This window comes from Oncorhynchus gorbuscha, linkage group LG07 (assembly GCF_021184085.1).
Source record: "Oncorhynchus gorbuscha isolate QuinsamMale2020 ecotype Even-year linkage group LG07, OgorEven_v1.0, whole genome shotgun sequence".
In the NCBI taxonomy this organism is placed as follows: domain Eukaryota; kingdom Metazoa; phylum Chordata; class Actinopteri; order Salmoniformes; family Salmonidae; genus Oncorhynchus; species Oncorhynchus gorbuscha.
In genome coordinates, this window is record NC_060179.1 from 24,195,824 (window position 1) to 24,208,538 (window position 12,715).

A 12,715-nucleotide genomic window follows, 5' to 3' on the forward strand; every position below is an offset into this window, starting at 1 on the left:
AGCGCTGAACAGGCGGGAGGCTCCGGCAGCGCAGGAGAGGCGAGGCGCACTGTAGGCCTGATGCGTGGTGCTGGCACTGGTGGTACTGGGCCGAGGAAACGCACAGGAAGCCTGGTGCGGGGAGCTGCCACCGGAGGGCTGGTGTGTGGAGGTGGCACAGGATGGGCTAGACCGTGAAGGCGTACTGGAGATCTTGAGAGCAGTGTTGGCACAGGACGTGCAAGGCTAGGGATGTGCACAGGAGGCCTGGTGCGTGAGGCTGGCACCAACTTCACCAGCCGACTAACACGCACCTCAGGACGAGTATGGAGCGCTGACCCAGGTGCCATCAAATCCCTGACACGTTCCGTCGGGCAAATTCCATGCAAAAAGCACCAACACAGCAACTCCCTCATTTTTCTCTCCTCCAATTTCCCCATTAACTCCTTCACAGTCTCTGCATCGCTCACCTCCAACACCGGTTCTGGTCTCCTCCTTGGCTCCTCACGATAAACAGGGAGAGTTGGCTCAGGTCTGACTCCTGACTCTGCCACACTCTCCCTGAGCACCCCCCCCCCCCCCATGAAATTTTTGGGGCTGACTCTCAGGCTTCCTTGCCAACCGTGTTCCCTCATATCGCCGGCTCCTCTCTCCGGCTGACTCTGCTCTCCTCGCTGCCTCCACCTGTTCCACCTTTGGGCGGCTACACTCCCCTGGTTTAGCCCAGGGTCCTCTCCCGTCGAGGATTTCCTCCCATGTCCAGAAATCCTTATTACACATCTCCTCTTTGGGCTGCTCCTGCCTATTGACACGCTGCTTGGTCCGTTTACGGTGGGTGATTCGGTAACGGTTTTCTAGGTGTGGTGAAGGAGAGTCGGACCAAAACGCAGCGTGTAGATTACGATTCATGTTTAATGAAAAAAACACACGTAAACACGAATCAATACAAAAAACAATAAACGTAACGAAAACCGAAACAGCCTAAACTGGTGCAAACTAACAGTAGATAGTTACAAGGACACTAAGGACAATCACCCACAAAACAACCAAAGAATATGGCTGCCTAAATATGGTTCCCAATCAGAGACAACAATAAACACCTGACTCTGATTGAGAACCACTCCAGACAGCCATAGACTCTGCAAGATCACCCCACTAGCTACAATCCCACTATATACCAAAACCCCAAGACAAAACACACCACAATACAAAAACCCCATGCCACACCCTGGCCTGACCCAATACATAAAGATAAACACAAAATACTTTGACCAGGGCGTGACAGATGGCAATTTTATTTGCCAAAAAATATCGTAACGAGAACCTGAGACCCATTTAGGCCCAAGTTATTGTCTGTAGTTTTTTTCAACTTAGTATACGTTTGTTTTAAAACTATGAAGGTGTGGCATTTCTAATGAATTATTTATTTTTCAAGGTATCTGTGACCAACAGATGCATATCTGTATTCCCAGTTATGTGAAATCCATAAATTAGGGCCTTTTGAATTTATTTCAATTGACTGATTTCCTCATATGAACTGTAAAATCAATGAAATTGTTGCATGTTGCATTTATATTTTGGTTCAGTATAGTTTAAATGGACTGTGTTTACTAGGGATGGGGGAAAAGTGTGACACAACTCTGGCCCCCGAAGACTGGAGTTACCCTCCCTGGTATGAAGAGTCTCATATAGACGCTCCAGCAGACTCCTCTTCTTAATAAACTAAGCTTCTACACTATTCTATCCTCGATTCCCCTCTGAGGTACACCTGCTGTGCAGACAGAAACAAAGTAAAATTTGATGCCTCCCGCGACAGCCTTCGGAAGATTTTCTTATGAAAATGGGCCTCTAGCTACAGTACATTGATAAGGTATACTAGGAGTTATGTCAGGCAGGCCTATGTTATAAAGCCATTGTAATTGGAGGGCTGGTGTGTGTGTGTGTGACGAGACACTCCGAGCGGCAATTGATGGGCTGGAAAGTGGCGCAGTGACTGGCTCCAGACAGACATGTATGTACGGTCTCATTTGTAATCTGCTGGTTCCTGTCACGCGTGGCGATGGTCGGATATGAATAAGGAAACAGGAGAAAAATGAGAGAAACCCGAGAGGGAGATGAAGTAATTTACGACCCAGCACAGTCAATCCAAGGTCCTCTCTAATCATTAAACCCAGGATTTTACCCCAATGCAAATGTTAAATCTGAAAGGGGGGAGTAAAGGAGACAGAGACATGACAAAGAGAGGGAGAGAAGTAGACAGGCATGTGACTGGGAGAGAGAGGGAGAGGGACTGGGGAGAGACAGATGGAGAGTCAGGAGAATGAGCGCAAAACTAGTCATCAGAAAACAGAAAAGAAAAAGAATGGAAAAACCCCCATGCTCATAAACCTGTAATAAGTCAATTTCACTTCCGTCATTTCATTTCACTTCCGTCTCTTCGCAGCAATTCAGATTTCATTCACAGGTTTCTGTGAATTAGGAATGTTGGAAACATTCTCCAGCTTCCTCCCTCTTTCCTTCCTGCCCTTACTCTGATTTATTGGTCTTGTGAATAAAATCTAACACAGCAGAACCAGCCATAGAAGTCAGTGAAGACAGTTTCTCACATTAAAAGTTGCACGTTAAAAACACTTGGTCCAAGAGTACAGGATGGGTACATTACTTCCCTGGCTGTCACACTCAATTGGCAATGAACATTTTCCATAACAGTGGGAGAGAAATGTGGCAGTCATCATCAGGACATTAGGGTTGATATCAGGGACCAGCCGGGAGCCACACTTCACCCCATCGTCCTCTGATTGTTCACCAAAAAATATTTTAGGTGGTGGGTCGAAGCCGGAAAACTAGAAGTTTATCGATCCCCATTGGGGTCGCCTTCAATTCTTGCACATTTTCTCATAAAAAGTATATTTCAACAGTGTCTGCTCGGGTACATTTTCCAAACTTGGAACCTATCAGAACTCCCGTACATACTGCTCGTGACAAATATCGCCAATGGCCTACTTCCATCTACGACGTTAACAGTCTCGTGTGAAAACACGAGCTGCTGTCCGATGAAGGGGAACAGATATAGTTAGCTACCAAAGACTGAAATCAGATACATATGTTTGAGTGCACTTGAAATATCCAGAATGTAATAACGAATAGTTTTGATCGCATGAAGAGGCAATTCCGTTGACCATTTTGCCAATTTATTGAAAGCTAGCCAAAGTTAGACTAGCCTAGCAAGCTGCTATAAATGTTAATGTGTTTCATTAGCCATCTCAATGAATTCAACATTTCTACCATGTTTTGGTATGATTATACAGTGGGGCAAAAAAGTACCACCAATTGTGCAAGTTCTCCCACTTAAAAAGATGAGGCCTGTAATTTTCATCATAAGTACACTTCAACTATGACAGTCAAAATGAGAAAAAAAAAAAATCCAGAAAATCACATTGTAGGATTTTTAATGAATTTATTTGCAAATTATGGTGGAAAATAAGTATTTGGTCACCTACAAACAAGCAAGATTTCTGGCTCTCACAGACCTGTAACTTCTTCTTTAAGAGGCTCCTCTGTCCTCCACTCGTTACCTGTATTAAAGGCAGTTTGGAAATGAATGTTTGAATTTCAAATATCAGAAATGTGAGTATATTTAGGCGACTTAAAATGTTTCCTACTAACTTCAAGGATGACGGTGCCAAAAACTTGCCAATCCATTCATTATTCTACTAACTAGGACAGAAGTGTCAGACATGTTTTCCATAATGTACATTTCAGAATGTATTCACACTGATCTACACCCCCCCCCTCCATAATGTGAAAGTGTAATTTTGTTTGCAGAATAAAAAAAGATTGGTATATATATATATATATATATATATTTTTTTTAAATCTGATGTTGAATATCCCTTTGAGCATGGTGAAGTTATTAATTACACTTTGGATGGTGAATCAATACACCCAGTCACTACAAAGATACAGGCGTCCTTTCTAACATAGTTGCCGGAGAGGAAGGAAACTGCTCAGGGATTTCACCATGACGCCAATGGTTATTTTAAAACAGTTAGAGATCATATTTCCAAGCATGGTAGTGGCTGCATCATGTTATGGGTATACTTGTCATTGGCAAGGGCTAGAGAGTTAAGAAAAACAGACCAGTACAGAAAAAAAGTATGGAAATGTATAAACTCATGACTAAGTCGCTCTAAATAAGATCGTCTGCTAAATGACTATAATGTAAATGTAAATAGAGCTAATCACAGGCAAAATCCTAGAGAAAAACCTGGTTCAGTCTGCTTTCCACCAGACACTGGGAGACACATTCACCTTTCAGCAGGACAATAACCTAAAATACAAGGCCAAATATACACTGGAGTTGCTTTGAATGTTCCTGAATGGCCAAGTTACAATTCACTTAAATCTTCATAAAAATCTATGGCAAGACTTGAAAATGGCTGTCTAGCGATGATCAATAACTTGACAAAGCTTGAAGAATTAAAAAAATATATAAAATGGGCAAATATTTTATAATCTTAGAGACTTACTCCAAAACCAAGGCGTTTCTGACATGTATATTCTCAGGGGGGGGGGGTGAACACTTTTCTAATCAAGATATACAGTATATTAGTGTTATATTTTTGTATTAATGTTTAATAAATGTTAGAATCATTCTTACACTTTGACATTAGATTATCTTGTGTAGATCATGGATCAAAAATGACAATTAAATACATTTGAATTCTTTGTAGCACAACAAAATGTGGGTGTGAATACTTTAAGGCACTGTACATTTGAACGAAGAACACGATCAAACAGTGTTTCACCATTTATTGAGTACAGGGACAAATAGCAAAGTTGTCTCAGGCAGAATCTAAGTATAATGTAACCTACCAATCAATTATTGGAATAGTGACCCATTTTCTTGTTTTCGCTTTGTACTCCAACACTTGAAATTATACAATGACTATGAGGTTAACGTGCAGACTGACAGCTTTAATGCGAGGGTATTTTCATCCATATCTGGTGAACCATTTAGAAATTACAGCACTTTTTGTACATAGTCCCTCCATTTTAGGAGAACAAAAGTATTGGGGCAAATTAACTTATACTGAACAAAAAAGTATGTAAAGTGTTGGAATAAAGAGCTGAAATAAAAGATCCCAGAAATATTCCATACACTCAAAAATTGTATTTCTCTCAAGTCTTTGGTTTACATCCCTGTTAGTGAGCATTTCTCCAATGCCAAGGTAATCCATCCACCTGACAGGTGTGGCACATCAAGAAGCTGATTAAACAGCATGATCATTACACAGGTGACATGTGTAGTATTTGATCCCATATTCCTAGCACGCAATGATTACATCAAGCTTGTGACTACAAACCTTTGAATGCATTAGCTGTTTGTTTTGGGTGTGTTTCAGACTATTTAGTGCCCAATAGAAGTTACTGATAAATAATGTATTGTATCATTTTGGAGTCACTTTTATTGTAAATAAGAATATAATGTGTTTTTAAACATATCTATATTAATTTGGGTGCTAATTTGGGTGCTATGGATAGTTCTCGATGAATAATCATGAGTGAGAAAGCACAAATATCATACCCAAAACATGCTAACCTCTCACGATTCCAATAACAGGGATTAGCATTTGGGGGGGGGGGGGATTAGGATATTTTTGCGTCTAACGTTCACACTCATCATTATTCAGGACTCATTCAGGACTATCCGTAATCATGGTAGCATCCACATTAATGTACTGTATCATTGTGTCATTACAAATCCTAAGTGCTGGAGTACAGAGCCAAAAGATGGAAAAAAATGCTTCACTGGCCCAATAATTACGGAGGACACTGCATATCAAGTGCTGTGGAGGGCACAATATTACAATGTTGCAGTCCAGAAATGAGCTCTTATCCATCTATGCCAAAAGCCTGGGCCTCTGATGGAGTCTGTAGATCTGTCATCAACACATGCTTCAGTATTTCCGCTTCAATGATACTACATTGAATTTAGTCTTCGAGATGCTCAAACAAGCACTTGCATCTGTAGTTGGTGTTCTTCAACTCTAAAATGCACTAGACTAAGACAAAACCCACAAAGAAAAGACAAAAGGCAAATACATATGTGGTCTTTGTCTAAATAGTGATGGCAGGGCTAGTTCAAACTGCAGGTCTTGGTGAATAGATCATTGGAGACAAAAGTGAGAGACAATGAATAAAGATGCTCAAACAAGCATCTGTAGTGGCTCTTCTTACATTCTAAAATGCACTAGATCAGGGGTATTCAACTCTTACCCTTCAAGGTACAAGGTCTGGAGCCTGCTCGTTCTGGTCTATCTGATCATTAATTGCAAGCACCTGGTGTCCCAGGTCTAAAACCAGTCCCTGAGAGGGGAACAATTAAAAAATGCAGTGGAATGGGCTTCGAGGTCCAGAGTTGAATTTGAGGGCACTAGACTGTGTAAGACAAAACCCACAAAGAAAAGACAACAGGCAAAAATGCATGTGGTCCCAATGTCTAAATAGTGATAGTTGAAACTGCAGTCGAATGGTTCTTCTCACAGGTGAGTAAATGACCCCATGCTTGGTGAATAGCACTTGGTTGATCTCTGGGAGCAGGATACAGGAGAGCTGAATAGATCCTGTCATACAAAAGTAAGAGACAAGAATTAATCAAATAAATCACAGCAAAAGGAATGTAGTGTGCAAGCTAGAAAATGAATATCCTGACAGTCTGAGGCAGGGTGATCTGCAATCATCCTATTTCACTTATTGACAGGGATAAAATGTGGCATTTCTTATTTGTTATGAATGAAATTGGTGGGTCCTGCTTTGATGACTGTATTAGATTTACACTACTTGTCCTATCGGTTTTTGTGGTATTACATTATTACTTGGATTAAACTATAATCGCTAAAACACTCCTTGTCCCTGAATGACATGCTAGCGATACAGCCATCTTCGAGCTAACTACCAACATATCTACTTGTAACTAGCAAGCTAGCTACATTACCACGGTTGCTGTTTTCTAGGTTGGGAGTCATTTTACAGCATCACGTTTCTATAACTAAATATAGAAACGTGAAATTAGATTACAAAAAAAATACTTTACCTGATAGTAGTTTGTTGGACAGAGATCGAGATGTCACCAGCTGTCTACTACCTTAGATATGGATAAAGTGATTGGCAGACGTGATCAGCAGAGATAGTACACTAGACTAGATTCTTTTTTTTTTTTACAGTTTAGTACTATGTGTTGTTTGCCTGTCCAGCTAGTGAACATAGAAATATTTGAGAAATTTGCAATCCAACAAACGGAAATGTGTTTAGAAGAAATAAATACACATGATGTAAAAACCAGCTCCAGAGATCTGGCGAACTAAAGCAGATGCTTGCTACAGCTCACCACCTATTTGGGCTGGGGTGGGAATGAGCAGGCACGTGTGTGTGTGTGTGTGTCTGTGTATCAAGTTAACTTTAATTAGCCCTACATCCAGGATAGATATGCTTACTTGCAGGTTCCTGCAACAATTTGAAACAAAAGATAATACAAACAATGTAAATGGCTCAGTAGATTAGAATTCAATTTTTAGCACAAGTATAATAAAGGAAGGTGCAAATTATATGATTTACATGTGTTTTGGGGAAAGGGGGGATTGGGGGGCCAATGTTTAAGTTGTGTAGTATTTAGCAATAATAAATAAGAGTCTGGTAGCAGCAGTTATGATGTGTGTGTGTAGCATGAATGTATATGCCCACGTGTGGGTGAGTGTATGTATGTGTGGGTGTGTAAATTAATGAGTGAATGTGTGCTAAGGTACGGAGAGTCAGTGCAAGCGGTCAAGTCCAGTTAAACTGTTCTGATGGCTTGTAGATAGAAACTGTCTCTAAGCCTGTTGGTAACAGACCTCATGCTCCGATACCATCTGCCCGATAGTAAGGGATTGAACAGCTCGTGGTTGGGGTGTGTATGGTCCTTGATGCTGCGAGACTTCCTCATCCTCAGGCACTATTTCAAGTAGATGTTCGGGATGGGTGTGCACATGGACCTGTGATGTACTGGGCCGTCTTCACCACCCGCTGGAGGGCCTTGCGGTCGTGGATGGAGCATTTCCTGTACCAGGCTGTGATGCAACCGGTCAGGCTGCTTTTGATGGTGCAGCGGTAGTATTTGGAGAGGACCCAGGGTGGCATGCGACATTTCTTCAGCCACCGAAGGAAGTATAGATGCTGTTGCGCCGTCTCGACAGGAGTGGCGGTGTTGTTGGTCCATGTCAAGTCGTTGATGTGGACGCCAAGTAACATAAAACAGCTGACTTCACTGCAGCCCCGTTGATGTAGATTGGGGCATGTTCCCTCCTCTGCTTCCTGAAGTCAACAATCAAACTAATTTGTTTTGCTGACATTGAGGGAGAGGTTGTTGTCCTGGCACCACAATGCCAGTTCACTTACTTCCTCCCTATAGGCCGACTTGTCGTTGTTGGTTATCAGGCCTACAACGTGGTGTTGTTAGCAAACTTGGAGTTGGTGTCGTGCAAAGCCACGCAGTCGTGGGCGAATAGGGAGTACTGCAGTGTGTTGAGGACACGCCCCTGTGTAAAGAGTCAGTGTGGAGGAGGTGGTGTTCCCGATCCTCACAACCTGTGGTCTACCCATCAGGAATGTGTGTGTGTGTGTGCTCGTGGGACAGTGATTATAAAAGAGATAAGCGTCCGATACCTCTCCCAGTCTCACATATACTTCCTTTGCGTCACTCAAACGGATGGGCACGTTTTCCCAATACCGCAACAGCCCCTCACTTCATTACTGCTGAACAAAACTCAGCCACATTATCATTCCGTGCCAGGGCTACGGCTTGCCACATCCCCGGAACATCACGCTCTACGCGATCGGTAGCATTACATCCAGATGAGTCGGATGATTAGCACTACGTTGGGGTGAAGAGCACGCCGCTATCTATAATTGGTTCCTGCCCAGTGAACTTCTGCCTGGCCAATTGGGGGGGGGGGGGGGGGGGGGGGCTCCCTTCAAGAGCCTGCAGTTAATGAGCTGTTCTCTAACCAGGGCTGGGACTCCACTGTTTCCTCATGTAAAGAATCTGGACGATAACCACTAGCAGGTAGCCTAGTGGTTAGAGCATTGGGATTGAATCCCTGAGCTGACAAGGTAAAAATCTGTCGTTCTGCCCCTGAGCAAGGCAGTTAACCCACTATTCCCCGGGCACCACAGCCATGGATGTCGATTAAGGCAGCCACCTGCACCTCTGATTCAGGGTTAAATGAAGAAAACACATTTCAGGTATAGGCATTCCGTTGTACAACTGACTAGGTATCCTCTTTCCCCAGTAGATATACAGTAAACTGCCAAAATAAAGGAAACACCAATATTAAGTGTCTTAGATTCTACAAATGTTGGGAATTCCACTGGAGGGATGAGACACCATTCTTCCACAAGAAATCCCATTATTTGGCGTTTTGTTAATCGTGGAAAATGCAGTGTCAAGGGCTGCTCCAGAATCTCCAATAAGTGTTAAATTGGGTTGAGATCTGGTGACACACACACGGCAGGTAGCCTAGCGATTGACACATGATTCTAAGTATGCTGAGATGTTAATTGCTTAATTAACTCAAGAACCACACCTGTGTGGAAGCACCTGCTTTCAATATACTTTGTATCCCTCCTTCACTCAAGTGCTTCCTTTATTTTGGCAGTTACTTGTAGTTTGCCCTGTATATGATGATGGTAGTGGAGTTTCACTGATCGCACAGCAAAGGACTCTTCGCTTCCTGTGCCTTATCATGGATCACTGTTGGAAATCACAGATAACTCCTGTGCTCTAACTGCTGGAAATAGTTTGGTTCCTGCCAATGCCACAGTATGCAGGGAGAAGGAGGATGTCAAATGCTGGTTGTCTTCCATTACCTAGGTGATCTCTTCATCGAGGCGCACACTCTCATTTTAATGAACAACGGCCGACGCTGGTAGTTACCAGCGAGGGAGAATGGATGGGCAGCTTAAGCCGGGGAGAAGTGCTGTGGGTCTGAATTAAGGCCCTGGTCAGAGGGAATACAAGATGTCTTAGCTCACTGGAGTGTGACATTCAGCTGCAAAAGCAGGATGACCCATTGTGAAAAGGCCAGTCTCCCACAAGCAGTATGTACGGTAAGCCTTGACAAAGTCACTTGTGTACACTCGTGGATGAGACGATTGCCTCAACAGACTGTGCTTCTTCTGAAAAGTGTTAATACGAAAAATAGATTTTTATTGATAAGACGCTATCATTTGACTGTACACAACGTTCAAAAGTTTGGGATCACTTCGAAATGTCCTCGTTTTTGAAAGAAAAGCACATTTATTGTCCATTAAAATAACATCAAATTGATCAGAAATACAGTGTAGACATTGTTAATGTTGTAAATGACTATTATAGTTGGAAATGGCAGATTTTTAGGGAATATCTACATAGGCGTACAGAGGCCCATTATCAGCAACAGTCACTCCTGTGTTCCAATGGCATGTTGTGTTAGCTAATCCAAGTTAATCATTTTAAAAGGCTGATTGATCATTAGAAAACCCTTATGCAATTATGTTCGCACAGCTGAAAACTGTTGTGCTGATTTAAGAAGCAATAAAACTGTCCTTCTTAAGATTAGCTGAGTATCTGGAGCATCAGCATTTGTGGGTTCGATTACAGGATCAAAATGGCCAGAAACAAAGACCTTCTGAAACTTGTCAGTCAATTCTTGTTCTGAGAATTGAAGGCTATTCCATGCGAGAAATTGCCAAGAAATTGAAGCTCTCGTACAACTCTGTGTACACTCCCTTCACAGAACAGCGTAAACGGGCTCTAACCAGAATAGAAAGGAGTGGGAGGCCCCGGTGCACAACTTAGCAAGAGGACAAGTACATTTGAGTGTCTAGTTTGAGAAACAGACGCCTCAAGATCTCAACTGGCAGCTTCATTAAATAGTACCCGCAAAACACCAGTCTCAACGTCAACAGTGAAGAGGCGACTCCGGGATGCTGGCCTTCTAGGCAGAGTTGCAAAGACAAAGCCATATCTCAGACTGGCCAATAAAAATAAAAGATTAAGATGGGCAAAACACTGGACAGAAGAACTCTGCCTAGAAGGTTAGCATCCCAGTGTCGCCTCTTCACTGTTGACGTTGAGATGGGTGCAATGCCAAGATAATCCATCTACCTGACAGGTGTGGCATATCAAGAAGCTGATTAAATAGCATGATCATTACACAGGTGCACCTTGTGCTGGGGTACAATAAAAGGCCACCCTGAAATGTGCAGTTGTCACAACACAATGCCACATAATTTGAAAAGAATGTAATCGGACATTGTACGCCATGTTGTGGCAGGTAGCAGGTTGTACTTACATAAAGTAGATGGGGTATCCACCTTCAAAATACCAGCAAGACTTCTTGGCCTCTATACACTGCAACAGGGAGAGAAAATAAGTCAGTCCATGCATTCTTTTTTTTTTAAAGACTCTCCCTTACCCCAACACAGACCATTTATCCCACAAAGTATGACCTGACATTGGGTTCAGTACATCACCAAGAGCGGTACTTTGCTGAGGCCCTGAGGCCAAGACGCTTTTGCCGTTTGACAGGAACAAATTACCCGAAAACCTCTCGGAACAGCAGAAGTCTGTCAAAATACATCCCTATCCAGAGTATGAGAGGTTCTCCACAACTTCCTGGGGTGGTTGCTCGGAGAAAGCCTTTCTTAAATGGGCCTCAAACAACCTCTTCACTTACAGACCAGTTAACATGGCAACAAATCAAAAAAGGTCCTGGGAATGGACCACAGCTGTTTGACTGGAGACTGACCAGGTGGACTGGAAGTTTGGAATGGAACAGAGATTTCAAATAGACACAAACCTGGTTCTTCTCAGAAATGGACTATTCTATGCATCTCTGCTGGCTCTTTCTCAACTGTAAAAAAAAAAATCTCCTTGCCACCTCTCCTGCCCTTGAACTGATCTGAAAGACTTGACCAGTTTCTACCATGTTGTTTTCACCCTTCATGTCCTTTCCGGTCAGCGCAGATGAAGGAAGGAGAGGACAGTCTGCAGAAATTGATAGAGCCTCAGTCTTATGCTTGTGGAGCTGGGTTGGACGGTATACCGGGATATTTGGAAAAAGCTACAGGATGGTTTTGCAATAGCGTCAAAACTATTTTTGTTTTTCAATACATTTGAATATTTTAAAGTTAAAACCTGCAGTCAACTTGTGCAATACATTAGGAGATAAAGCAGATGGCGGTCATCATTTCACAGTTCACATTATGAAGCTTACAGGCTGACTCCACCGCTTGCGTTGCGTGCGTGAGCATTGCAAAAGAAATGTAGAAATCTATATTATTAAATTGCACCCACACTGCTCGCACGCGTAAACAAGCGTATGTGTTGCCAAGGGCTAAAATCGAAATCTTTTCTATTTCAGACTCAGATTGGGCTGCAAGTCATGCCTCTCCCATCTCCTCATTTGTTTATAGAAGCAGGTACCCACCTGGGTGATTGAAAGATGAACTGTGTTGCCGGTCGTCGTGATAATACTATGAAAGTTTAGATGCCAATCACCATATAAGTTCAAAGATGAAAAAGCCTGGAAGGAGGAGAGATGACTAGAAACGGTTGACCATTTTATGTGTGGATTAATTGTCGGAGTAGAGGACCTTGTGCATTTCTGGTAAAATAACAACTCAATGTTAATATCACAGGACAAATTAGCTAGCA

General features: G+C 42.6%; 1 protein-coding gene across 3 annotated transcripts in view; it reads right to left on the reverse strand.

Annotated features, from left to right (window-relative positions):
• LOC124039678 (vesicular, overexpressed in cancer, prosurvival protein 1-like) overlaps positions 1 to 12,715 on the reverse strand; it is a 103,050-nt gene that overhangs the window by 57,983 nt on the left and 32,352 nt on the right. For all 3 annotated transcript variants that reach the window (XM_046355900.1, XM_046355899.1, XM_046355898.1), the window contains exon 2: positions 11,352 to 11,410. In XM_046355900.1, coding sequence (XP_046211856.1) covers positions 11,352 to 11,410 — 59 coding nt within the window. The remainder of the gene's footprint in view (positions 1 to 11,351; positions 11,411 to 12,715) is intronic.